The sequence below is a fragment of the Zonotrichia leucophrys genome, chromosome Z, assembly GCF_028769735.1.
Source record: "Zonotrichia leucophrys gambelii isolate GWCS_2022_RI chromosome Z, RI_Zleu_2.0, whole genome shotgun sequence".
Taxonomy (NCBI): Eukaryota; Metazoa; Chordata; class Aves; order Passeriformes; family Passerellidae; genus Zonotrichia; species Zonotrichia leucophrys.
The window spans coordinates 22,429,766-22,455,763 of record NC_088200.1 but is presented as its reverse complement, the minus strand read 5'-3'; the positions used below and the strand labels follow the sequence as shown (position 1 = coordinate 22,455,763).

The window sequence follows — 25,998 nt, the reverse complement described above, 5'->3', positions numbered from 1 at the left end:
CTTGCAGATTGCTTTGGGAGGACAAACTCTGACTTGTTCTGGTGCAGGTGTAGCTGTAATGTTGGTGTTAAAGGTCATGCTTCTGTTTCTGACAAATGTCTGTTTACCTTCCTATGCCTTCAGGAGTTCAATTGTGGTTTTAATGGCCTGCTTATAGGAGAGAAGTGAAATTTATAGGAGATGTAAGAGTTTCAGTTAACCCCAATGAAGGGACTGATCCCAGAAGGCTTCTACTCCAGTTAGAGTGGGCAGTCTAATAAAAATATTACCTCCCCTTACAGATGTGCATTAAAAGTATGCTATAATCTTGGCAAGTCCTTCACCTGCACATTCTGCCTGTTAGGGCTCAATTCATTTGTCCAGAGAGGTGCGCTGGTCCTGTTTGCATTATTCTTGGATGCCTCACATGACATTGTCCTGCTGCTCCTCATGGCTTCCTTCAGTACACTGACATTTGTAATAACCTATGGAAACTCCAGTGTAGTTGTGTGCTGGTGTTCAGATGTCCACAGAAGGTTTTGGTGCACAACATCTATATTTAATGCGAATGCCTGGAATTTTGGGTATATGAAAGTAAGCAGACTGAACACTATCAGTGATTTAGAAATAATTGCTGTGATTTGCCTTCAAAAATCCTCACAACAATAACTGCATTACTTAAGGGCTTAAGAGAGCACTTCATGATCAGTTAGATTCAGCTCAGTCCTAATAAAGTGTCATGTAACGTGTTTCCAGTTTCGCTAATTAATCAGTAGCAGATTTGAGCAAATGTTGAATTAATCTGGAGTTTCATCAGACTAATAAAAGAAGCCTTATCAGAGGGCTTCAAAAATTGCATCCTCTATCCTGGTGGTTTTTTTGTATTTTGGCATTCAAAGACAGCACTGCTAAAATTGAAGCTGTAGCTGATCAGCTTTGTGTGGTTCCTCTGAACAACTCAGTGATTGAGACAAACAAGATTTGGTATATCCTTTGCTGCTTTGTGACAGCACGTCACACATGTAACTCTATAAAGTTTTGGCAAATACATGCTTGGTATTCCTCTACCAATAAAAATCTACTGTTGGCTTAGAAGTTAGGTTAGTCATTTATACTAGGCTTGTAATTTCCACTCCCCTCCCAATTTTTCTTGCAGCAATGCATTCAGGAGCATTACATCAAATGGAATGACATCCCAGAAAGTCAGTGGTATTAGCTTGTGTGTGCTTTTTAAACTCATGCCATATAAAAAGAAATCACTACCTCTTCTGTGAAAACAAAGATTTTTTTTTTTGTGCTTAAGTAACTATCTGAGTGTAGCTACCCATGCACCTTCGTCAAGTACAGAACATTTTAGCAGCCAAACGTTGTGCAGAAAAATACTGCCTTAAGGAATTTATATTTTATGTCCAAAAACTAAATCAAAATACCTTTCTATAGATAATTGAGGAGCCTACCAGAAAATGACAGCACCACCAAGTTTAAACACTGTATTTTAGGGATGCTGACTCTGATCATGGATTACTCATTTCTAGGCAAACAGATAATCTGACACTTGTACATATACATATTTAGCTATTTCTTGTCAACTTTGCAGAATAAGCCCTAAGGATTTCATCTTTATTTCAAAATTTTCAGATGTAGTCACATAAACACCTATTGTCTTGGCAATTACCTCCTCATTCTCTTGCTTCCATCTGGATTATTAATGAAATCCACTCTTCTCTCTGAGAACAGCGATTGTTCCAGGGTCTCACAGTGCCTTGTTCTGTGCGGGTTAGTCAGAACTGTAACAACCTGCACATTATTAAGGGAAAATTCAGCCGTCCTGTGACTTCACTGAAACAATATGCTGAGACAAATCAGAATTTAAATTCCTCACTCCTAACCTTCAATGCTGCATGCTAAATGATATCCAGCTGTTCTAAAACATTCACCTTCTCCAAATGCAAGCAAAGCAGAGGTATCATGCCTTTTGCACACTAGTGAACTGAATCAATAGATTTAAAACTCTTTGTCTGAAATAGGTTATCTAAATTTATTAATTTTCTTTTAATTTGACAACATTCAATGAGAATAAATAGAAATGGAAATGCAATAGAAATGTGCTTTGCACTTTTAGAAATGTTGAACTTTAAGACCCCTAAGCAAGACATTATCCACCAAAAATCTCCTGAGAGCATTTGTGACTGAAGCTAATAAAAGTGTAAACAGTCGAAAGATTAAAAATTGCAATTAGTGTTGAATCTAGTAACCAAAATTCTGCAGCCACAGTTTTTCCTATGAGCAATAGTGCCTTGGAAAGTAAAAGAAAATTATAGCAATATGATGCAGTATTTCATTAAATTTAAAAGAAAACCGTATCTCTTTTATGGAAGGAACCAGCGCACATCACAGAAGACAAATAAAAGAATTTCTTTTCAAATTTCTTCAGTCACTTGATGACTGTATGCAACTCATTATTTACCACTCAGTGTGAACCAAAATGTGCCCATCAAGTGCCTGCTCCAAAGCACAGACAGTATCTCCGATTCTGTTTTCAATTTACATATTGAACCACTTGAACTAATGACTAGTCTCTGTTAGCTGAGCTTGGGGCATTAAAAACATTTGCCAGTATATTTTAAGGCTTTTTTCCAAGAGATCCTGTTTCCAGTACTATGTTGAACTGGGGTCTCTGAGGTGCTGTTCCTTTCAATGTGGAGCAGCATTGCAACACAGAAGGCTTCTGACACATTACTCTCAACTCATAGTTAAAACGTGTATTTCATCCTGTGTCCAGCAAAGCAGTCGGGGTAGGAGTGCTTCACACTGAACAGATCCATTCTACTCCATGACAAATTGTGCTTTTCCAGTATTCACACATAGCCTGAAGATATCCATTCCTGCTAATGAGCCATAATTGACTCAACTTTGCTGATGCAAGAGGCAGCTGTAACATCTTTGAAGATGTCATAAACCATCTTCAGAGGTTCCTGAAGTGTCCCATGATCCAAAGCATTAACATCATCTAGTGTAAAACTCCCTGCCCCACAGGAGGAACCTGGACTTTTTCACCTGACTGTGAACTAACATAAACCTGGTGGATTCTGTGTTTCTTGGGCATCCCTCAGCCCAGATGGATCAGGACTGACACCATCAGGATCCACATAGTGGTGACTTACTTGGTCACTCTGCTGCTCTCCCCCTGCCCTCTCTTTTTTTTTTTTTTAAGTCTCCCTCTCTTACCTCACATTTATTGCTAAAAAGAAATCATTTATTGCTAAATCATAAATCACTTCAGCATGTGGTCTCATTTGCATTTTTACTCAAGCAGAGACATCTCTCTAATAATTTTAATACCTGGATGTTTTGCAGACTGACCAATAAAACAAAGCCCTCATCATCTCTCACGCTGGGATTTTCTAGGAAATATCAGAGGTTTTAGGGTGCACTGTGTGCAGCCTCCCAGGGTGTGTGATGTCCTTGCAGATGCCCCAGTGAGCCATGAGCAGGAGTTCTGCTGAAAAGCAGGCCACAATAACTGGCTCCTGTGGGTCCAAACCATGGCCAAATCAGACCACAACGTCTGTGGAGGAAGTTGATGCCTCTGTTAAGAGCCTTCAATCTGAGAATGGCCAAGTCACAGTAAAGACTCTCAAACTGCTATTCTGCTTTGTGTTCTTCGCATTTCCTAGATTCTTTCCAAGTCAGAGTCAGAAGCAGGTAGCATGAGAGGGCACTGGAAAACATCTAGGAAATAAGGTAGGCAACACAGTATCTGGGAAACTGAGGACTCTAATTTGTCCTCCCAGTTGCGGTAAGGACTGTTTCACTGACCAACTCTTAATTTCTTTGCCTTTCACTGCTAGGAAAAGAAAACTCTCCTCCCACTGCACTTTCCTTAGAGGGGAACAATTGCCCCCAAATTTAATGCAGTCCATATTCAAGTCTACCTGGAGAAAGGAGAGAGTAGGGGCTTTAGGCTGATGTTATTGGGGGAGAGAGGGTGTGAAATCCCAGCCTTTTTTAGGCATAAGCTTACAATTAATAAAGAAATAAATATCTCTGGAGGACTACCACCTTCAAAAGCCTTGCAAGAAAATAGGTTGCATTCATAGTGGTATTAATCATGCTCAATCCATTTCCCCTCTCTCTGTAAATCAGTGCAGTTTTCAGCTAACAAGAATGGGTGCCCTACTTGAGCAGACAAACCCAGGTAGGAGGGGCACTTAGCGTGGCATTACCATCATTACATCCCAAGGTTAAAAGCAATGAAACTCCAGGAGCAGCAAAGTCAAATCAGTTCAATTGTATGATTGTTCATACTCATGAAGTGGTGAGGCTGGCAGGGGATCCAGCATAGGACTTTCCAGAGGAGTTCCTTTAAGGCAATTCATTGCCCTCTACAGTAGCTTAAATCAGAAGGACTAGAATGGTCACAGTAAATGTGGCTCCTGACATTTCTAAAGAACAATATTAGTGATAGCCAGCTGCTAGGCCAGATGTCAAGGATGCATTAACAGCACTTGATTTTAATCTAACTCATTCCCAAGAAACAGAATGGATTTGGCTTTGAGCAATGCGATAAAAGATAGATTGTGATTAATGAAGCAGCGCAACTTAACTACATAAGTTGACTCCCACTTCCTTCTCTCTAGCATTTTCACTGTCCAAAAGCAATTCTTTTGCTTGCCAGCCTTACAAGGGACATGTAAATTGTTAATTATCGATCTGTGAGCCATTAATGAAGTTCCTTTTGCTCTCTCAGCTTGAAAACCAAGGGGGAAGGATAATAGGTTTGGTAAACAGGGCTGTTCAGATAATGGAGAAATTCAAGGAAAAGCTATCATAGAGTCAGCATGGAAGCTCTGTGCCATAATACTTTTACTAACCTGACTTCAACTTGTAGGTGGGGACTGGAATTCAGGACTGAGATAAAGAAAAAAGAGGTGGGATTTTTCATGGGATCTTCCAATTCAGCGTGGTCTAGAACAGCAAGAGATGGAAGTATATTTTCCCTTTTGTCTAATCATTTGAACATAGGGCACAGTGCTGGAAATAACTAGTTAGTGTCTGCCTTTTTGGATTTCACACTAGGTAATGAAGCAGAGTGGATGGAACCGCAAATTCAAGATAGAAAAATAAATAGAATCCAGTATCTAATTAATGGTGCATCTTTAAAACAAGAAGTCATCATCTAGAGTTTTTTCCTCATTACATGGATTCAAAGAGCATAGTGCATAGGAGCCATTTTTGCATAAGCTTGAGCTTGGAAAATTGAAGAGAATAACAATATTTAGAACATGCAATTCCATAAGCCATTTTGCAATCTGTAGGGAAGTCCTGATCTTCCAAGAAGAGGGAAGGGGTGTAACATTTCCAAACATCAGGAATTGCTGAGAGGCAGTTGCTAAGCTGTGACAGTCAGAGGCCCTGGAGGGTGCTACCAAAATCAAGAAGGCTGCCAAAACCTCAGTTCTTCTGGGACCTCAGGCTGGATTCAAACTGCAGGCATGTCCTCACAGGGCATCTAAACTTCCCTTATCTATTGTGTCTGAATCCTCAGCTTCAGACATGCCCTACTAACAGATGTAGTAATGAAAAAAGAAAAGAAATTTGACTTTTCACACCTACCAGCTGCTCTTTAAAGGGGATTTATTTTGTGTATTATACATCACACTTCAGAGCTCACTAGCCAAGCAAAAACTTCAGCTGCTCCAAAAAAATCACACCTCTCTAGCCCTATTTGAAGGCTGTTGCAGTAATCTTAATGAAAATATGAATACTTGATTCCCTAAGCCATTACAGAAATTTTGTCACCACCTCATAAGACTCACTCTAGCATGTCCCTGTATGAAACAGCAGACTTACAGGATAAGAGGGGTTTGGATTCACGTGGAGTTAGCTGTGCTTCCTGATATTGCAGGGTTGGAAATAAAAGATCTTCACTTTGCTCCTCCCCACACACTCAATTTTCTTAATATTTCCCCTTTTTTTTTTTTTTTTTTTTATTTTGGTCTTTTCTGCAATTGGAAAGAAAACATCTAAACTTCTATAAGGACTTTTGGGGTTGTCCTCGTTTTGAGGCTTGGGGCAGGTGGTAGTGTGGGCAGTTTTGTTTGGTTTTTCTTTTTTTTTTTTTATTAACATATACCCTTAAAATTATCTGATTTTACAATATCTTAATTGGAAAGCTGGCACCATCTCAGTCTATCATTTCTTCTTCTTCTTCATGGACCTGCAGGATGCAATTGGATGCTCCTTCTGCAGCCTTGATCTACATTTTCTGAGGAGAAGAGAGTCAGGAGAGTCTGTGTAAACTCATAGTTCCTTTTCCACAGTTTCTCTTTACACAAGCCCTTGGAGCCACAGACTTTCTTGCTCTGCATGGAAAGGTGGGTGGATTAATCGGTGAAGAACAGCTTTGTGCTCAAATGTAGCAAAACAGAGGTGCCAGATTTGCAGTTGATATTCTAATTTCCAAATCTAATCTAACAGGCATATGAGTCTCCAAAAACAATTGTGACAGGATTTTTTTCTGGATTTTTTGTTTATTTCTTCTTTTCTTTTTTCTATGCCATTGAGTCTGCTTATTCTTAAGAAAACCGAAAAGAATCTAGACTCATGTTATTGGTGTAACTGATTGTGTAAATAGTGCTGGGTGGATGTGGAGGCAAGAAGCTATAGGATATGAGATTTGCAAAAAAAAAAAAGTAATCCAGTTTTCTCCTAGTGCGTGTCCAGGCTCACATATTTGGAAACCAAGCGCAACCACTGTGCAAGCTATGTGCTGATCCTGAAAAAAACAGTACAAAAAGGCTTAGAACTCAAATGAAGCACTCAATAGAAATCAAATTAAGAGGTTAAGTTTTGCCAGATGCTAGTAATATCAATATCAGTATAGCTTTCTGATTGCAAATGTGGTTTTTTACCCTCTCTATTATTTCAATACGGAGGTGACTGTTAACTTGTCTACCTTTCCAGAAAAGAGGTACCAGCAGAAGACAATCTAATCACTTTGTCCTACCATAAATGTCTGAGTGTAGCAGTTGCCTTCCTCAGCATTGAAATGCAACCTGTGATGAAGAGCACATCATATTTTTGGTATTTTGCAGCAGTAAACAGAGGGCACTATTCTTTATTCCCGGTTTACAAGCAGAAAGAGCCCAGTTTGACCCTTAAGTCTTATCTACAACAACTTTAGAGTAGGAAAGATGAGTAAAAAAGAAAGAAGGAATGAGATGCAACAAACAAGCAAGTGGGAGGCTCATGAAATTATTGAAGCATGAGCACTCCACTGTTTATTATTTATTTATTTAAACACTGCTGAGGTGTTTGTTTAGTTAATTAAAGCAGGTTTCCTGGGGAGTGAAGGTTACCCTCATACTCTGGAAGGGACTGTGTGTGCTGCTCCTTTAAGATTTAAGGGGTCTGTAGTGATTTAAAACTCATCTGGAAGATTAAACCCCACTCAAGCTGTTCCCTTTCCCCTGTCCCTTCTCATGAAGGAGGAGGACTAAGAGAGATTATAAATTGGAACAACAATTTACTGAAAATCACAATACCCACAGGAGCACTGATAGCATAAAAGAGCCCAACAGCAATTTACAAAAGAGAGGTGTTTTAGCCTCAAAAGCATGCTCACCGCCAAACTTTGCCCTCCACCTTCCCATTAAAAAAAAAAAAAAAACAACAAAACAAAAAACAACAACCAAACTCCAACAAATAACTAGAGCAAAACTATCCCCTTGGGGGCTTAGATTATCTGTGCCATGCTGCCCAATTGCTCAGCAGTGTCCACTCAGCTGCCTGTGCTCCAGCTGGGCTTTGGGCTCCTCTGTGGCTCTCCTGGCGTGGTGGCTGTGTCTCAAGGCTGAGGGCAGCCCCAGATCTCCGAGCAGGTCTCTGAAGCTTGGAGCAGCAGGGCCTGGGGCTCTCCAGGCTGGCACAGGGCACTGCCACAGCTGCTCTCCGGGGCAGCAGGGCTCTCTCCTGGTGCCAGCAGCCCTGTGGCTCTGATCCTGCTCCCACACGCTCCAGAGTCAGCCAGGAAAAATAGCAAACTTTCAGTTTCTGCCCCCATCTTTGTCATGTCAAAACCCCAGCAATGATGTGGGTGGTATTCAACAGACAGTGCTAGAAGATTCTGCCCCTGTTTTCTGTAGCCTGGACAGGGTTTGACAAAAAAAAGGGGACATAAGCAGACCTACCAGGGGTAAGGATCCTGTTTGAGATACACTATTCCATAAAGGACCGAGAGAATGTTTGATGTTTGCCAAAGTAAAGCATTCATGCCTGTGTTGTTTATCATCTTGGTGACACTTTTGAGTGACATTGAATAGAGGTATTTTCTTTTCTATAGGAGATTAATCTCCATTTTACGGGAGATGAGCATGAGATCCAAGTAACTCTTTGGGCCAGTAGAAGTTAAATGAGAATTAATTACCTGGTCTATGATCACTTCTCAGGAAGGTCATTTGAGATCTGCTTGTGAGCTAAATAACTTCTGTAGAGTTGCCTGAGGTGAACCTGAGGGGTCAGTTAACCTGTCAAATGGGGCTTCTCTGGCACCATCATGAGACCCAGGTACATGCAAGATCTGTTTGAGGCCAGCTAGGCTTTTGTTTGGAGCCTAGGATCATCTGAGGTCAACCTGACACACAGAGATCTTGACAGACTTGACATACCTCTGACTTTCACAGAGGTCCTTTAAAGTCATCACTCTTCTCCTTTGGAGGCGGGGCAAATATTTAAAGTCTGTTTGGTATCCAATTAAGCAATCAGGATTCATTGGAGGTCACCAGAGGGCCTGTTAGGGCTCATGAGAGGTCAGAGCAGCCTTTGCTTAGAGCCAAGAAGTCATTCAGGTAAACCTCAGATCCAATTAACTGTTTGGTTTGTCATTTGACATCGACCTGCCCCTCATTTGGTGCCAATAGTCAGTCACAGTCCTTGACTCCTGTCTGAGGTCATCTGAGTTCAACTGAAGATGCAACTCTTACTGCATAGTCATCTAAAGTCAACTCTCACAGTAATGGCACAGGTCAATTCAAGAAAACATGAGTTTAAATGTTTTCTTGAATTGACCTGTGCTATTACTGCGATGGGAGTCACTGTAAGATCCAATTGGCTTCATTTTTGAGCCCCATTTTTGAGGCTCAAATGTTGACCTCATCTGAGGTCAAGATGCTAGCAAATTAGATAAAAGAGGTCACTTTGGGACAATATGATAGCTGGTGATCAGCTTGGGGCCATCTAAAGTCAATGCCTGGGGCCAGCTTTACACTCAGTAAATTCCCTGGGATCACACTGCTCCTTGTTGTCATTCAATAAGTTGTTTGGAGTCCTATTCAGAACAAATTAACCTGCAGATGTGTCATCTGATATCAACATTAATTCCAATTAGCCACACCAAGTAATCATTGAGGGTCAGCCTGGTCTCCTTGAATGCACAGAGTCCACCTGAAGTCAATCCAGACCACATTTCCCTATGGTTGCTCAAGGCTAGCCTCATATCCATTTATTAGGACAGGAGGAATCCATGGCCATTCCTAGCTGACCACCCTGCACCTCCTCTGCTCTCCTTAGCAGTGGCTGACCGGACTGTTTCCTGCTCAGACGCTTTCAGAGGGCACATTAACACTTCAAATGTCATAGCAGGGGTCATCTGAGGAGAAGCAGCTCTTTCTTCACCATCAGGTGAGACACCTGCTGAAACCAGGCCACCCTGACTCCACTGTGCAGATGTGTTTTAGTTCATATTGCTGCCTCACGCTGCAGGCCACAGAAACAAGATGACATTGGCAGTATCTCTGTGGGACAAGACTTCAGTCAGGCAAAACAGCAGCAGAAGGGCTCAGAAGTCAGACTGCTCTCTGTGCCTCAGCCTCCCCTCCTCTTCCTCATCTCTCCTCCTCTTTCATCTCCTCCTCCCTTCTGCCAGCCTCATATAGGTGGGATCCCTGCAAAGTGCCAAACCTAAATCATATTCTTTTCAGTGGCAACCTGAGAAATGAAAGGTTTTAGCCATTTACCTAAATCTTTGACACAAAGAACGCAGCCGGACTTCCTTTAGGCAACAAAGTTACTCCTTTCCTGCAGAACTTTTCTCTGATTTTTCTTCTTGAACCTTAAGCACATTATCACGACTGCATATTAACATCTAAATGGGGTACCTGGGGTATTTTGAAGCACTGGTTTGTTTTCTGGTCTGCAAACAGAAACAATGCTTTGGAGGCAAATGGGCAGAGCACTGTAACTGTTGACACACTCTTCAGTGTCAAAGAAGAATAGTTTTTGCCTAGTTTTAGTTTGAAATTCTTTTCCCCAGAAGTAATTACCATGAATTGGGAGATCAAACTGTCTTCCAGAATAAGTCAAGATATGATGAGGACAGTGAAGAAAAGCATAACAGATCTTGCAAATGATCTAGCAATAAGGGAAGCACTGGCTACTCTGATGTGGCCACAGTTGATGAGAAGGCCCAGGCCAATGCAGACTGGTTTTTCTTTATCTCTGGGAACAATTTTTCAGCAAAAAATAACTGACATCAGCATCCTAAGAACAGAAAACAGATACAAAATGTAGCAGATTTGATGACTGATTGCTATTCATTTATGTCAGCTCCTTGTTTACACTTGTGGTTATACAGGCTTTTCACATCAGAGAACTAAAATTGCAGTAAAAAATAAGACTGTCATATTAAAGCAGTGACATCCATATTTCAAAAACCTGCAAGACTGATTTGATTTACCAAGTTTTCTAAGAGTTGAGCACACATCTCAACTAAGACAAAATAAATCCAGACTTTATTGAACAACTAATAAGTATTTTAAAATATCTACTTTCTTCTTCTGTAAATTAAATTTTGGCTTATGAGATGGGTGTAGAAGTATTCTTGCTATATTGACTAAAAGAATAGAAACTAATACTACAGTGGAACTAAAACAAAAGAGGAGCTGGAAACCATGTTATAAATATAGAATAGATGTTTATTACTATGAGATTAAAGATAAAAATAACTGCATTATTCTCTGTATGTTACTTTTACCTGTTTCCCTTAGTTGTCAGAAATGTTATTTCATTTTAAACCTATCAAGAACAGAAACATTCTGAAAGTGTTCTTTTACTCTTTAGAAATAATAGGAAATAGACTGACAAAACTACAACAAATACAAGTCCATTTCTAGAAAATACATGTGTAATATCCCTTTTGATTTTATTGCACTGACAATAAGTTAATAACTCCAAATACACCACAACAATGAATGAAAGCAAAAAAACCCAAAACTTCCTGAGTATGAGGTTTTCAATTTCTGGATATTTTTCACATGTTCAAGCTACACCTCCAATGCAGCAGATGCCAAAACAACATTTCACTGTGGATAATCCCAAATGAATTCCTAAGTAAGCTTCTTTTAAGCTCATATTAAAAAGTGAGCTTATAAATACTCTGGTGGATTTTTTGTTTTGTTTTGTTCTTTCAAAACTTTATTGCCAGACTTATTTGAACAAAGTAAACAGGATTTTTTTCCCTGAACCCACCAGAATTATAAAAGAAATCCCTGTATGTGCTTTTCAGCATAAACAAATATTGACGCTAATAATCAGAAACTCCTGTGGTTTGGTTTGACACACATGATTTCCTCTTCCACTCTAGTTGTCAAGCAGTTGGAGAAAGAACCTGACTTCCACATCTTTCATTTCACATGAACTCAAATTTTAGTGTGAGTGGGGCTTATTGCTGTCCCCTTATAAGGTTGTTGGGGTTTTTATTTCATGTTTTAGTAGGCATGTGTTTCAATCTAAAGTCAGTATTTAGAAATCAAAAGACAATTTAAAGAATGTACAGAACTTATAGTAAGAAAGATCTCAAAAAAATTTTTGAATTATGTTCAAGATAATTTATTACTGAAATATAAAAGGGAGGGGTGGAAGGTCTTCAATCATATACTTAAATTTACAGTTTAGTGAAATGTGAATCAGCATTCCCAAAAAACATAAAAAGAAAGCTGAGGCATAATTCATCAGCCAGCAGATTTACTGGACTTCTTGAATTTAGTGCGTCCACATTTGGAAAAATTACTGCAAGGATAAAAATATACAGCGGAACAATTTGAAATACCTCTTTTTCTTGTTTCATCCACTTAATATTTCATGCTGATCAAAATTAAATAGCTACAAAATTAAATAAACTACATTTTAACACAGATTAGTATCTTGCAAGGATCCCCATTTCATACTGTAATGTAGTATTTACCTTGACAGATACTGACAAGAAGGAATAGATTAATCTACACTGAGCTAGCTTCACATCATAAGAATTCTCACAAATGTTGCTGTGAATGCAGGAGCCACCCACTCTTGCAGGCAATAGGAGCATTGCCAAGAAAAGGTCATCTGATTTGTGCATACCTTCAAAACTTGTAAGAAATGAGAAGCACTCAGGCCCAGCCTGGCCTACAGTTTTTTGGGGTTTTTTTTATATATATGTGTTCTAAATTTATGGCAACATTTCTGGAAAACAACACTATCAGGGCAGGAGTTACATTGTCTTTCACTTTAAAGACATATCTATGTGTCATTTTACTTAACTGAATTCAAAGTAGACAAATAGTTAGAGATCCTTGAGAGAAAGATCTTTGTTTAAAGAAAGATCTTTAAGATATGTCTTTCTTTAAAGTGTATTCATGTAAGCAGATATCTCCCCAAAGTCAGATTTTAAAATGATACCCACAGGAAGCAGAATTACTACATTACAGGTATATGGACCAAACTTCACCCTCCGTTTGCAGAGACGCAATCAAACTACCTCTTTCACAGACAAGCTAAGTTTTTTGATATATTGGCTTGCTTCCAAAAAGAAGAGCCAAAGGAAACTATATATTTTGTCAAAATGAGAAGTATAATCTGATGGGGAATTATATGGGAGTGTTCTATCAAATTATGTTAAAAAGAAAAAACACAATAGGAACCTTTTCTAAATGCTCACAGAAACTGAAAGCATCTGAGCCAAACATTGTGATGATGATTACTCCAATGACTGTTTACAATGCTGATCACTTCAACATCTATATAATAATCAATATAAAAACTGGGGACACGTAACTTCCAAATCCTATGTATATGCAGACACTTACAAAATATACCAAACAAATCACAGATCACAATAAAAAGCCCCCTTACAGCTTAAAATTTACTATGAGCTCTAGTGGAAATATGATTTCTTTTTTTTAATTCAAATATAAAATTTTGTAATGACTAACATTTGAGCATTAGTTTTTTTAATCAATACCAAAGTACAAAGTTGCTTTTAATGGTTTAACCTGTATTAGAACACCAGTTTTGTTAGAAATACTTCTGCTGAAAACTTCTTTTCAGTCTTTATTCTAAAAAAATCATATTGCACAGATTGATTTTTCTGTTTTCTGAGCTTCAGCTGTTATCAGAGGACATCAACAGAAACAAATGTGGATGCTGCCTAATATAATTGCACCACTGTTAGACAACAGTCCTACGTTCTGCCTGACATTAACAACTCAAATGGAATATACTATTCTTTGTGACTTCTAAAATCTTTCTTCCAATTGCAACTTTAAAACATTCAAAAGCTAAAATATTGTAAAGATAGGCAAGTCCTAAAAGTCAGATTATATTCAAGATCTTCATATTAAATCCACAAAATATTCAAATTCATCAATTCAAAATGAGAAAAATTGATGGTTGTGGGTCCAATAATCTGCTGCTTTATTGTGCAACTTTTTCTTAGTATGTGAAAAGATTTGAAGAAAAGTTTCCTACAAATTTTTCAGTCTGTCATGACTACTGTTTAAACCAAAACTTTATTCTTGGTTTATTTATTCTTGGTTTATCTCTGCATCAAAATCAATAATAAAAAGAAAGTAGTATTTCTGCAATTTCCTGAAGAGCCTTTTGCACTCAAGAAAAGTGAGCATGGGGCTGAGTGGGCTCTGACTGAAAATGCATTATTTGCACATGTATACATTCATTTATTTAGTAAGGAGCAGAAAGAGAAACAAAAATTGCTACCACTTGGAAATAAACTTGTCACAGTCATCTTCCTAAGAAAATATAACTTGGAACCATGACCCACATCATCAAAAATGGCACTGATGGGAGAGTTCATCCAGGTAAGGGGTGACCTGCTCCTGGTGATTTGTTAATCTGCACAAGAAAGGCCACCACAAGAGAATGCAAGGGGAGTCAATAAAGCTAATTCTTTTCATTCCTTGTCTATAGGGTCTCGCTAGGGCAGAGAGATGCTGCACTCAGTCACCTGTATTTTGTAATTTTGGACAAACCCTTGGCAGTGATAAAGAACAGGTTTTGAAGGATGCAAAAACATGAGCTGTCTGCTTCACAGCCGTGTATCATACTCAGAAGGCTTATCTGCATCATCAGCTTCTTCAGTGCTTGCTTCCACTTCTATTCCAAAGGCTGGACCAGCAGTTTCCAGCGTGTAGTCACTTCTTCTCAAATCTATGGCAGGAAAACAAATTCAATAACGCAGCCAAGTGAATGTCTGAAAAGCACAAACATCTCAAGCAGTGTTCAAGCCAATAACTCATGGGAGTTTATTTGATGGTTCCAGGAGGAAGAAAATCTGGAGCAAGGCAAATAAGAAGCAGGGGGTTGAGAGCCCTGGGGAACTCAGTGGTGTGAGCCCATATGAATGAACCTTCCCTGACTGTATTCATTCAGCTGATTTTCCCCTCTATTATCTCCAGCTGCCACAGACAAAAATAATCAAACCAATAATACTGCAGTTTCTGTTTCAGAATCAAATAGCAATTATTACTCCATGTAGGCAATGAAGGGAAGGAGCTTCCTCTACAGAAAAAAAAATCAGTGGCTGAAAGTCATACAGAAAGCAATCTGTTTTGGCTTTCAGTCTTTAAAACCTGCTATACATCACACAGAAGCACATTCTACCAAATGTAATGTCAACAACAGGCAATCCAACCAAGCCTAAGTAGGGGCTGCAGCAGGGCCAGAAAACCTCCAGCTTTTCCCCAGCTGATGCATTGCAAATTCTCTTTTGCTACTCTTTCTTACTGTAAAAATTATTGCAGATGTTAGCTGTAGTGACGATCCTGGAAAAATGGGCTCCCATTTAGCAAAGAAAGGGAAAAAATTCAATGGGAAGAAGCTTTCATGCTGAATGGCAACATCAGGTTGATGAGCTCCCACTCCTACATGGATGTTAGGCAATAGAGCAGTATTCTAATAGCTGCCTTTGCACAGGAAGACTATGCCTACCTCAGTCTTTCAGCTCAACAGAATTTCAGTTCTTGTCTTTATAGCACATTGAGGCCTTTACTTTGTTGCACTTATAAAGTTATACATAGATTAAAAATTAATTTTTACTTTGCATACCGGGAAGTTTCAGCTTTCTGCAGCAAGAATTACAACGATGCTTTGCAATGAAGTTTCTTATTGCATCTTCTCCTAGGTTTGCTGGTCCAAATACCATTTTTCCAGACCTAAAAGAAATATTCTTTAAAAATCAGTGAATCTAAAATGAAGCAATTATAGGGGAGGGAGATGATGCCATTTTAAATTTTTTTAATCAGTTAGCCCTTTTTATCAAGACAATCAAAGGTTAATACACATTAAAATTTTCTTAGATATGAGACAAGAAAACTGTCAGTTTCAGTAAAATATTAGCCTAAATATATCCCACACTACTTTTTTTTTTTTCTCTAAAGGCAAACAGGACACACCCATCAGTGTCTACTAAGAGGCTCAAAGGAAATCTGGGCACAGTGACATTTTGATGATGCTTGTCATAATTGGTATGATTCTGCTGCAGCCACCACTTTCCCAAGCAAGTAGTCTGGTTCCAGTTTTGAAGCTGGGTATGTGAGAACAAAACGGAGCTAACAAGGACTTATTTTCTCTTCAGTTAAAACCAGAAATGCAAAGTCTAGCAGAACCCTCACCAGAAAAACCTGCAGCACAGAAAAATGAAAAAAAATAAAATTAAAACCTCTAAACTCTCAGTATGCAGCTGACAAACAAGGTTTTAAAATTTATTGTCTTCATCCTGTGCTCATCTCCATGTGTCAGTTCTCTGACCAATTCATCAATGCTACTAGGGGATCCATTTGTGGAATTATATTGCATATTCTGAAAGAAACTGCCACAATTACAAACAGAAACCACCTCTATCCACACACATATTGGAAGTACCCCACAGTTACCACAGATTCTTAAGGTAGTCTGAAAGCTACACTGCATTTTAGTATAACTGCACCTTTACTCTCAGGAATTTGACAGTCTAGACACTATGGAACACAGCACACAAGAAACACTTCCAAAGAAACTTTACAAATACCAGTATTTTATTTTAATGATATGCAGAGGGGAAACAGCACATTTCCGAATCTGAAATCAATTACAGCTCTGAGAAGCTATAGAAAAAATACTTTAATTCTATCAAATCTATCTGTAATTCACACTAACAAAACTATATTCTCTCTAGGGAAAACAGTGTTCAAACATGAAACTTTTCCCTTTCACACAAGACAACAGCAATGATTAACCGAAAGTACTATACAAAATTTCATACCTTTCTGATTTCTTGCAGACCCTGGAGAACATGTGTCTCCTGGATCCTGTGAAGCACTCATCTAATCATCTTATAATGCAAATTAATACATCAAAAAAGGAAAGAAGTGAATTATCAATCAAGGGCCATACTGAAATAACTTTAAGTAACATGATGCAGTATAGCCATTTCTATGCTTTTCTGGAATCTGATGAAATGCTATAGAAATAGAATGTACCTAAGTATTTGCTTGAGCAGATATAGGAAATTAGGAAGACTTTGCTAATTTCAAGGCCACACAACCACTCTGATACCTCCTCTAATCTAACCATTACTCCAAGCAAGGTGAAGCAAGTCAGACAGAATGATATCTTCTCACACTGTTTTGAGATAAAAAGGTATACTCTCTGTAATATACATGAAGTAACCTTTCCTGTCTACTCATTATAGACAATGATTCATGAGGAGTTCTGCATTTAAATTTGGAAAATTATTTCAAGGAATCTGGGGATAAATGGGAAATGATCATCAGCCTAGAAACCATAACATGTAAAGATTAGGGAGTAGTTTAACATGAAAAAAAAAAGGATTGAAGGAGAAGACTGTTGATTCTTTTTTCTCTGAGTTATCAGTAGGTAGCATGAGAAAAAAACATTTCAATTAAAAAAAAAAAAAAAAAACCCAAACAAAACCAAACAAAAAAAAAAAAAAACAGGAAAAATCTTTCAGGCAGTGATAATATCAAACAACTGGAAACAAATGCTCTGTGAATGTATCAGTTCTTTTCAGTCTGAAACTCAGAACACTTTTCCTCATCTCTGAATGTCAGAATGTATAATATCCCTGAAAACTCTACCCTCATTAACTTTGTTTTGGCCTTACAAACTAGTACATGTTACAAAAAGCACCCAAAGCATTGCTTTTGAGGCAATTCTTCTCAACGTTTGGGTAGGGCAGAAGTCTACAAGGACTGTGTTAAACTGCTGCTGTGCTGTTTTAAAGGAAATCTTCTTGTGTATGTCATATCTGTACCATTTTATCACTTCATACATTCTGTGCAGTTCCTGTGGCCAGATCTTACACTGATTTGCACCAGCTCAGGTTCTGTCTGAGCTGTCACAACATCAGGCATGCTTTCCAAACAGATCTATTATATTTGTCTTGACCTGGATATAAAACCAAGACATAAAGCTATCTTTATGGACTACCACAGACCTGGAGGTCACACTTTGCCACTGCAAAGACCTTTCCAAAACACAATATGGGATGCATGAAATAAAAGACTTACATAACACATGACAGGAAAATTACATGAGCCAATAAATTGATGGAGTTAAAAGAGCAAAACATAAAATATATAAGTAAAGCTAAAATTTCAGTCAGCCCCATAAGTCAGGAGCCATCTATTTTATCCTGGGTTTTCAAGAGAACATGAACGCAAGGTATCTTTTGAGGCAGGTTTTGATTGTATCAGAGTATCTCACTTACGAAAGAAAACTTAAAACACATCTTGCCTCTGTCAGAAATGTTTCTCCTGTGAGAAAATGAAGGTTAGAGCAAAGACAGTGCTTTAACAGTGTAATTCTTATTACTCTTTTACAAAGCATTTCTAAGAATTGGGTACCTACTTACAGAAAACAACACAGTTTCACTGCTTTATTCCTTTATAGCCCTAAATCAAACAATATTGTTTTACTAGTTACTGTTCTGAAAGTTTCCCTGAATACAAGAAAATCAAGCTGGGTTTGATTAATTAATCAACACCTGCTCTTTAACTAGGACTAACTATTTTGCAGATGATAAACAATAAAAAGTCCTAAAAATAAGATCAGTAAACAAAATCATTTAATAGCAAAACAATAGAGAAGAACACTAATAAAAATAAACTTCACGGTAATTAATGTAGGTCAATATTATCCTTATGTTAAAGAGGATAAGCTGACTTGTCTTGTGAACTACTTTGGTCAGTGCCTCTCTGCTGTTTACAGCAATAACTGTTACTGTTTATGTGACCACAGACATAAAAAATCTACTTGAATAGTAGCAAATCAGAATTTCATACATCTGTACCTTAAAGAATTAAAATTTGCTAAAGTCATGAGAACAACTACACAATTGACCTCTCTGCATCTCTAACTTGAGCTATCTATGTGCTTCTGTCATGAACATATGGTCTACTTAGGGCAAAGACTTTGTCACTGAGAAGCACTCAGCATATCTTTGCTCTCATGTATTTGCTGTTTTCAAAATAAATTTTAGATGTACAATACACCTAAAGTCATAATTAAACATTAAGACAGTCATTTATTAATTATCTTTTTGAAATACTGATTATGGTCCCGGAACTAAGAACTTGCTTACAAAATTAACTTGGATTTCCAAGTTGTAGGCAAGTAATCTGACATTTCTATAGTTAGTTGCTCTTTATATTAAATTAGACTATTTACATTTGCATCTCTCTACCTTCCTACCTTCCAAACATGAGACTTCCCTTCAATCAAACAGCACGAGCTGAGCAAGGGTCAGTCAAGATGAGCAGCAGAAAGGGGAGGGGCAGGGATGTCAGGGCAGATCTGGAGAGGGGTGGGGTTTGGGAAGAGTAGGAGAGCTGTAGGAGAGCAGCCATCGACAGCACTGCTTCTGCTTTTGCTGCGGGAAATTCCACTGAAGAGCAAGGTCACAGAATGGGAGAGCAGCCATGGCTCTGATCCTGAAATTTGATTCACAAAGGCAGAGAGCTGTTTCTCTGTGTCTAGTCTATCCAGTTTTTGTAAGTTCCCAGTCATGATTTACCATCTGCATATCACATTTCAGAAACCATGCTGCATGCTTAAGTGCAGAACTAAAACCTATTGGAGAGGGGCATGCGGCCTTCTCTTCATCCTCTTAAGCCATTGTGGCCCCATATACTCCTAGAAAAACTCAGTGGAAACTGGACTGCCACAATCATATCCTTTTTACAGCTCTGTGAAGAGATTGCTCCCAGCACAGCAGCGCAGACTCTCCTGCCTTTCATACACCTCCTAGCCCACGGTGAGAGCTGGGACACTCACAGTCCTTCAAAGCATGGGAGAAGACCCAGTCTCTCCAGTGGCATCATACTATTGTTTAACTCAAACACCATGTGAAAAAAGAAATTAAAACCTCCCCCACAAAATATAGAAAATCATCCTAAATATACAGACTGCTGGCTGAGTGTCTGAAATGAATGACAATTTCAACAGAAAGAAACCTACTTTTTATCTTCAGGTTTAATCACAGATGGATCTGTAAGGTTTTCCCCAACACCTACAACAAATAAACATTGTGTGTGTTACAAAGGAAGGTAGTCATGATTTTGTAATGTGGCACTTAATAAAAGATGTAACTAACCATTTAATTGATACATCATAAAGTGTCATAGTTAAAGTGGTCATGAGCTAGAATGAAAATGCTATGAGTATAAATATTTGTAAAGTACTGGCAATACAGTTACAGTTCTTCAGCTGCTTTGAGGTTAATTTATTTGCAGATGGAAAGTGTATGAAAATACAATAAGTATTATATTGAAGCTCAACTAACTAAAATGTGACCAACCAAAACACTTATTTTACTTGGAGTAAAGGTACTAATCAGATACAGATCTTACCAGTATCAATAGAGCTACTTTCAGACACACATTCTCTTCAAGGTAACAAACACAAAAAGCCACAACTTCATGATGTGCAAATATTTGCATCTGTTATCCCTTTCTCCATTTGGGTGGCAAAGGAAGCATATTAAGGAAATAATTACATTATGACACCTAAGTTGCAGTTTTCACCAAATTGATTAAAGTATATTACCTTGATGAAAATCATCTTTTCTGATTAATCTGAAAAAATTGCTGTGCTTGTACACTAATGAAAAATCTATGGTCATATGACCATGTGATATGTAATTTTCTTTTTTTATTTCAACATGGTTAATTTAAGTTTTGCAACAAAAATAAAGATTCTGGAGACAGGATAATGCTGCTGAAATATCCCCAGACTGCAAAATAGGACATTTCAGTTGATTTAAAATAGGCAAAATGTACATACATATATGTGTATGTAGAGATGGCCATGGTATTAAATAGTAAATTGTTATCTAGATTCATCCTAGTAGAACTCCAAGCAGAGCAGCCTTGGAGCAGCAAGAAGAACTCACTTTTCCTGAGTTTCAGATTTAGAGAATTAAACATGAAGCAAAAACTAGAGCTGATCTCTGTTTAAGATGAAAACTGAGATTTACCTAGATATTTATATTCTCCATTTTTGAGCGAACACAGTTGCTCTGGAATTTTGAGAGTTATGTAATAAGCCTGAGCAAATATCATTCAAATTCTTATAGGCTATGGCAGAGACACATTTATTCTTTCTGTATAATTTCTTTTTTTTTATGTGCAGCTATAGCAAATCAAGGCAAGGATGGAATTATAAGCTTATTTTGCATAATAAGTATGTCTTTTTTGTAACTTACAGCTTCTGGATGCCAAAAAAATATAAATATGTTAAGTCTCTGGCTACCTATAGACTTTTCCCTTGATGGAAATGAAAAGTGATAGTGTTTATACTGTTTGATGGGTGATGTTCATCTGAACATTGTCAACTGTTTTATCTCCTCAAAATATGCCATCTTCCCACTTACATATGTACAGTAAAATGATCACATGCTCTTTGAAGGAGTCACTAGACTTTGTGAATAGCATTCAGGTTTACAGCTTATTTAAACTGCACAGATCTATTAATATGAACAATAAAAAATGCAGAAAGTTCACACATTTTTGACAGATTTACATACATATTGTGTGCGTACGTACCCGAGTACATTTGAATCTCTGTATTATTTATACATTTATGAAAATATTTATTTATTAAAAATACAACTACCTTAACTGTAGAGTGGCTTTTTTGGAGCTGGATGAAATGTTCCTGCAGTTTATCTAAGTGCTCTTTTGGTCTTTCAGCCTGGAGGCATTTGAAGCAATATTATTTTCCCATTACATCTATATCAACCTAGACTGTTTCTGTGGATTCTCATTTCTTGGCATCACACAACAGATATCAAGAGGTTTTTTGAGCTTTGCATTTTCTCATCTAAGTGAGAATTTGGCCCTCAGTACTAAAGTCTCTTTTGAGATTATTACTTTTCATCTGGTTTCAAGTAGCAGTCCTATGCTAGCAGTCACCTTGCATATCCAGGACCAGGAGCTCCCCACGAGTGTAGACGTAAGTCCAGTGAGAGAAGGCCAGCATTAGCTCTTCCAGCAGGCTGATGGGAGTAATCTCATCTCCATTGTTGTTGTTGTATTTCCGAAATTCACCAGTCATGTACTTCTCGATGGTCAACCACTGCTTTGCTGAATGGCAGTAGATGAGGAAAACTTCCAGGAACCTGTAAATATAAATTCTGTCTGTCAGCAGCTGGCAAGGTAATGAGCATCCTCACAGTCAGCAGCCATCAAAATGCAGAGCAAACATACCAAAAAGGAGGACATGTCTTCTTTGACTGGAGCATTTTCAACAACAGTAGGTAGGTAGAAACAATAAAGAGAACAAAGGCTTTTTTGGTCTGACAACTCTCAAAAAAAAGCACCTTATCAGAAAGTATAGTTCATGAGCAAACAACATAATCTGATTTACCCTAGTGCACTGTAAATGAGCTACATCCCATTATTTTAGTTAATTATGTAAAAGGCAGTTCTTGCTTAAGTCTATGGAACAGAATGTTTATTTTTCCACTACATGTAACTATAAAGACAAACTTCAAAGCTGCCTACCTTTCCTCTTAAAAGTTCATTACCTATCCTTAGACATCATCATTAGCACTGCATTATCATTGCAACCCACAATGGAAAAGGAGGCTGAAAAGAGAAACTTCAGGTACTTTCACCTAGTACCTAAAGACTTTGAATTTACCTTGGAGTATAGGGAATAGTATGAGGCTTCACTTGGTTGAAGGTATAGATTAACTTCTGGGCAACCCTTTGCTGTTGAATCTCCTGAAAAAAAAAAATAATATTATAAACACTACTTCGTTTTCATGAAGAAAAGTGTCATGAATTTTTCAAAAACAATGAACAATCACACACATACCCTGATTATCTAGTTTTTACAAATCAAATAGGAGATACAACTTCCTCAAAACCTTTTTTCTTTCCAAAAGATAACATCAAAACACATGTCAACCTTGTTGAAGACATTAACAAGTCTAATATCAGGCTAGGCCTGATGTGTTGTTCCATCAGGTCTGAACTCACCCTGAGACAGAGATGTAATACTGTGCCATGGTGAAAGATCTTTTCCCAAGCTTGAACCACCTCTGGCAGGAAAGACTTCACAATGAAAACCTGTCCCAGCTTTAATACATCACTCTCAGACCAAGTGCAGATGACCTTCATGGCCCTCCTCAGACCCCCATCCATCTCCTCCCGTGACAGGACTTGGATCATTGCAGTTGTGCCACACTGGGACCAGGATGACATGCTTTTATCAAGATTCAGAGGTGAACTCTCTTCTAGCTGATAGACTGTCACTTCCTCTCCAGCTTAAATAAAAAGAAGTTTTGTTAGCAAAAGTCACTGGCAGAAAAAGGAGAGAACAGAAGTTTCATTTGGTGTCTTTAAATAACATAGCTCTTTACACACCTTTCTAAGCCACATTTCTTTAAAAAGAGAACTGTTTATCATAACTGTTCATCTGTCTGAAAACTTCCCCAGCCTAAATTTACTTACTATTTATTCTTCTACACATTCATTCTTCTACTATGATAATAGGTGGTCCAAACAGCTTGTCTTAAGCCTCTAAACAAAGAAAAATTCAAGACTTCCTGGATTCTTCCACATAAATATGGCTCACTGATACTCCAGTCCATAGTAGTCATTTAAAAGAACATATTTTTAAAGGGTCACCATTTTTATCTCCAGTGTGCAAACTCTAAATATCTCATGTGCAATTCCCTCTCTTTATGCACTTATATGAAATGAGAATTTTTAGTACGACGTTTAAGTTAATCATAATCTGTGGAACACTCCCTGATTTTTTTCTTTTAACTCTGTGTTTCACAAAGTAAACCCCAAAAAGCAACAAACACCAAAACAAACTTGCAGGAACAGAACATCTAAATTCAAATCTTAGTCTAAAAATAGTTTAAATAATAGTTTAAAATAATAGTTTAAAATAAATCTAGGGGGAAAATCATAACAACAACACAAACAGTTTGCAATAGTTATTGAATATTAAAGGGATTTAATTTTGTATTTGATACAATATTGGCTGTAGTCAAGAATGCCACCTTCTGCTGCAGAGAGCTGAGTTTGTTTCAATTATTGTGACTTGGCCATGATGTGATGAGCCAGGGAAATTAAATTGAAAAAGACATTTCCAGGAGAATGAGCTAAAGCTTGTTCAGGAAGCTAATTCAGGAAGCTCATTCAGAAATTATGAGGAAGCTTACAGCTTTGGTATTTTAAACTAATATTTTGATTTTTTTTTCTAGAAATTCCAATGTTATATGCAATGATGAAATGTTTGAGGTGTTCTGCTCCAGCTAGTAACATTTTTTCTGCAAGCAGAACCTAGTGACTTTTAACTCAGTTGCACTCTCTTTCCCCCTGGAGAGTTGTAGTGGCATTCCTCTCTTGCAGCAGAAACAACAACACTTTTCTGTTGCCATTTGTAAACTAACAGCAAAGTGGACTGATTTTTTTTTAAATCTGGCTTTCCTTCCTACAACTCACATAATTTGTAACATTAATTAATAAGAAATGGGTTTTCACTGGCAAGTGTGATGAGGTAACTAAATTGCCAAAATAGCAAAGACCATCATAAGCAATTACAAATTGAATTCAGACTTGTAGATTTCCTCCCCACTTTTGAGCTTGCCTTTCGCTAATTAGCAAAAATGCAAATGCTGTTGAATCCAGTAATTTAGGCACATTTAATTTAAAATAAAGCAACTGGAAAAGTCAGTACCTTACATAAAAGACAGACACTTGAATAAAGATAGTATAACTAGACACATTTTTTAATCTTACATTAAGTCTTTATTTTATTATCTTTTGACAGTTTAATACCTAGAAAGCTCTCCTGGGAGCTTCAAAGATTAGATTAGTTGTTATGATCAATTAGTTGCTGCGAGACAAAGTATTCTACCTATTGAGAAGGCAGCATCTAGATATCAAGAGTCTAGAGGCAGACCTTCTGCTATTGTAAGCCAATACTGCACACTATTTTCAGAACTCTTCCCAAAAATTTATGGATTATGCTCTACCATTCTTCAGTTACAGCAAAGATTTTTTTTTTCCTTGACAATAAAGACACTAAAAGTTTTCTGTGCCAGATAAAAGGATAATGCTCTTTAAATCACTACCTGGTTTTCTTCTTGATGGCATATCCTATACATAGATTTACATATGCATCTGTGTTTGTGTCAGTGTGTGTGAGAGAGAAACAGAAAGAATGAAGTTATCAAGGTTAAGGGGAAGCTTCTGGCTGTCTTCAGGTATCCTAAGGATGGATACATAGAAGATGGAGTTAGACTCATCTCTGAGGTTGACAGCAGTCACGTGAATACTAGCAGATACAAGGTACAGCAAGGGAAACCCCCACAAATACACAGAAACCCTGGATTCATGATTAGGTCAATCAAACAATGTAAGAGTTTGCCCAATGAAAATGAGGAGTCTCCATTTATAGACAAAATCAAAATGCAATTCACAAGTGCCTCAGAAATCTGATTCAATTGACCATGGAAGGAGTTGGAAAAGGTGACCACCAAAAGTCCCTAACTACAGCACAACTACCATTCTATCTTGTTTTGTCTCTTTCAGAAAATAAGAACTGTTGAAATAAATCCAAGACAATTTCTCAAACATGGTTTTTAGAAGATAATGCACCAACTATTTATAAAGCAAACATAAGCTAGAAGTTGGTACTCACCAAAGAGCTGGACTGGTGTAAATGGTATGGTCTGAGCAAGTCTCATTAAGTTGTTTCTTTCAACAGCTGCAAAGAACAAAGATTTCACTGCTAGGTTGAATAAACAAGCTGACTAAGTTTGAAAAATGCTTGGCTGCACTTTACTGCAGTGTACAAAGCCAAGGAGGAGGCAGCAGTGTGGCATTGTGTCACATCTGATCACCATTTGCTTTACCCAGACAGCAGCTCCCTTTTGCACACTGTTGTGTTTCAGGAATGATATTCCCCAGTTTGGTGTTCCCACTGAAACATGTCAAACCATGCAACATTCTCTCACTCCTCCTCCTCCCCCTGCCCTTACCCCTGCTGGGGCTGCAGAGGAGAACAGAGGGCACAAAGGGTAAAGATCATGGGTTGAGATAAGAACAGTTCGCTGGAAACAGCAGCGAGATAAGGAAATCAACAGCAGCAACAAACTGATGACAAGGGGCACAAAAAATGAACAATTCACATGGAAAACCCCTGACAAGACAGCACTACCTTGAT

The 25,998-nt window shown here is 37.9% G+C and overlaps 1 protein-coding gene across 1 annotated transcript in view; it reads right to left on the bottom strand.

The window, feature by feature from the left end:
• Window positions 1-13,622: 13,622 nt before the first annotated feature.
• TRPM6 (transient receptor potential cation channel subfamily M member 6) overlaps window positions 13,623-25,998 on the bottom strand; it is an 88,234-nt gene continuing 75,858 nt past the window's right edge. Inside the window, exons 33-39 of the mRNA XM_064736770.1 lie at window positions 25,474-25,539; window positions 22,794-23,080; window positions 22,453-22,535; window positions 21,723-21,928; window positions 19,768-19,819; window positions 15,358-15,464; window positions 13,623-14,460 (exon numbers count right to left, since the gene is read on the bottom strand). Of these exons, the coding sequence (XP_064592840.1) occupies window positions 14,339-14,460; window positions 15,358-15,464; window positions 19,768-19,819; window positions 21,723-21,928; window positions 22,453-22,535; window positions 22,794-23,080; window positions 25,474-25,539 (923 nt within the window). The 3' untranslated portion in view covers window positions 13,623-14,338. The remainder of the gene's footprint in view (window positions 14,461-15,357; window positions 15,465-19,767; window positions 19,820-21,722; window positions 21,929-22,452; window positions 22,536-22,793; window positions 23,081-25,473; window positions 25,540-25,998) is intronic.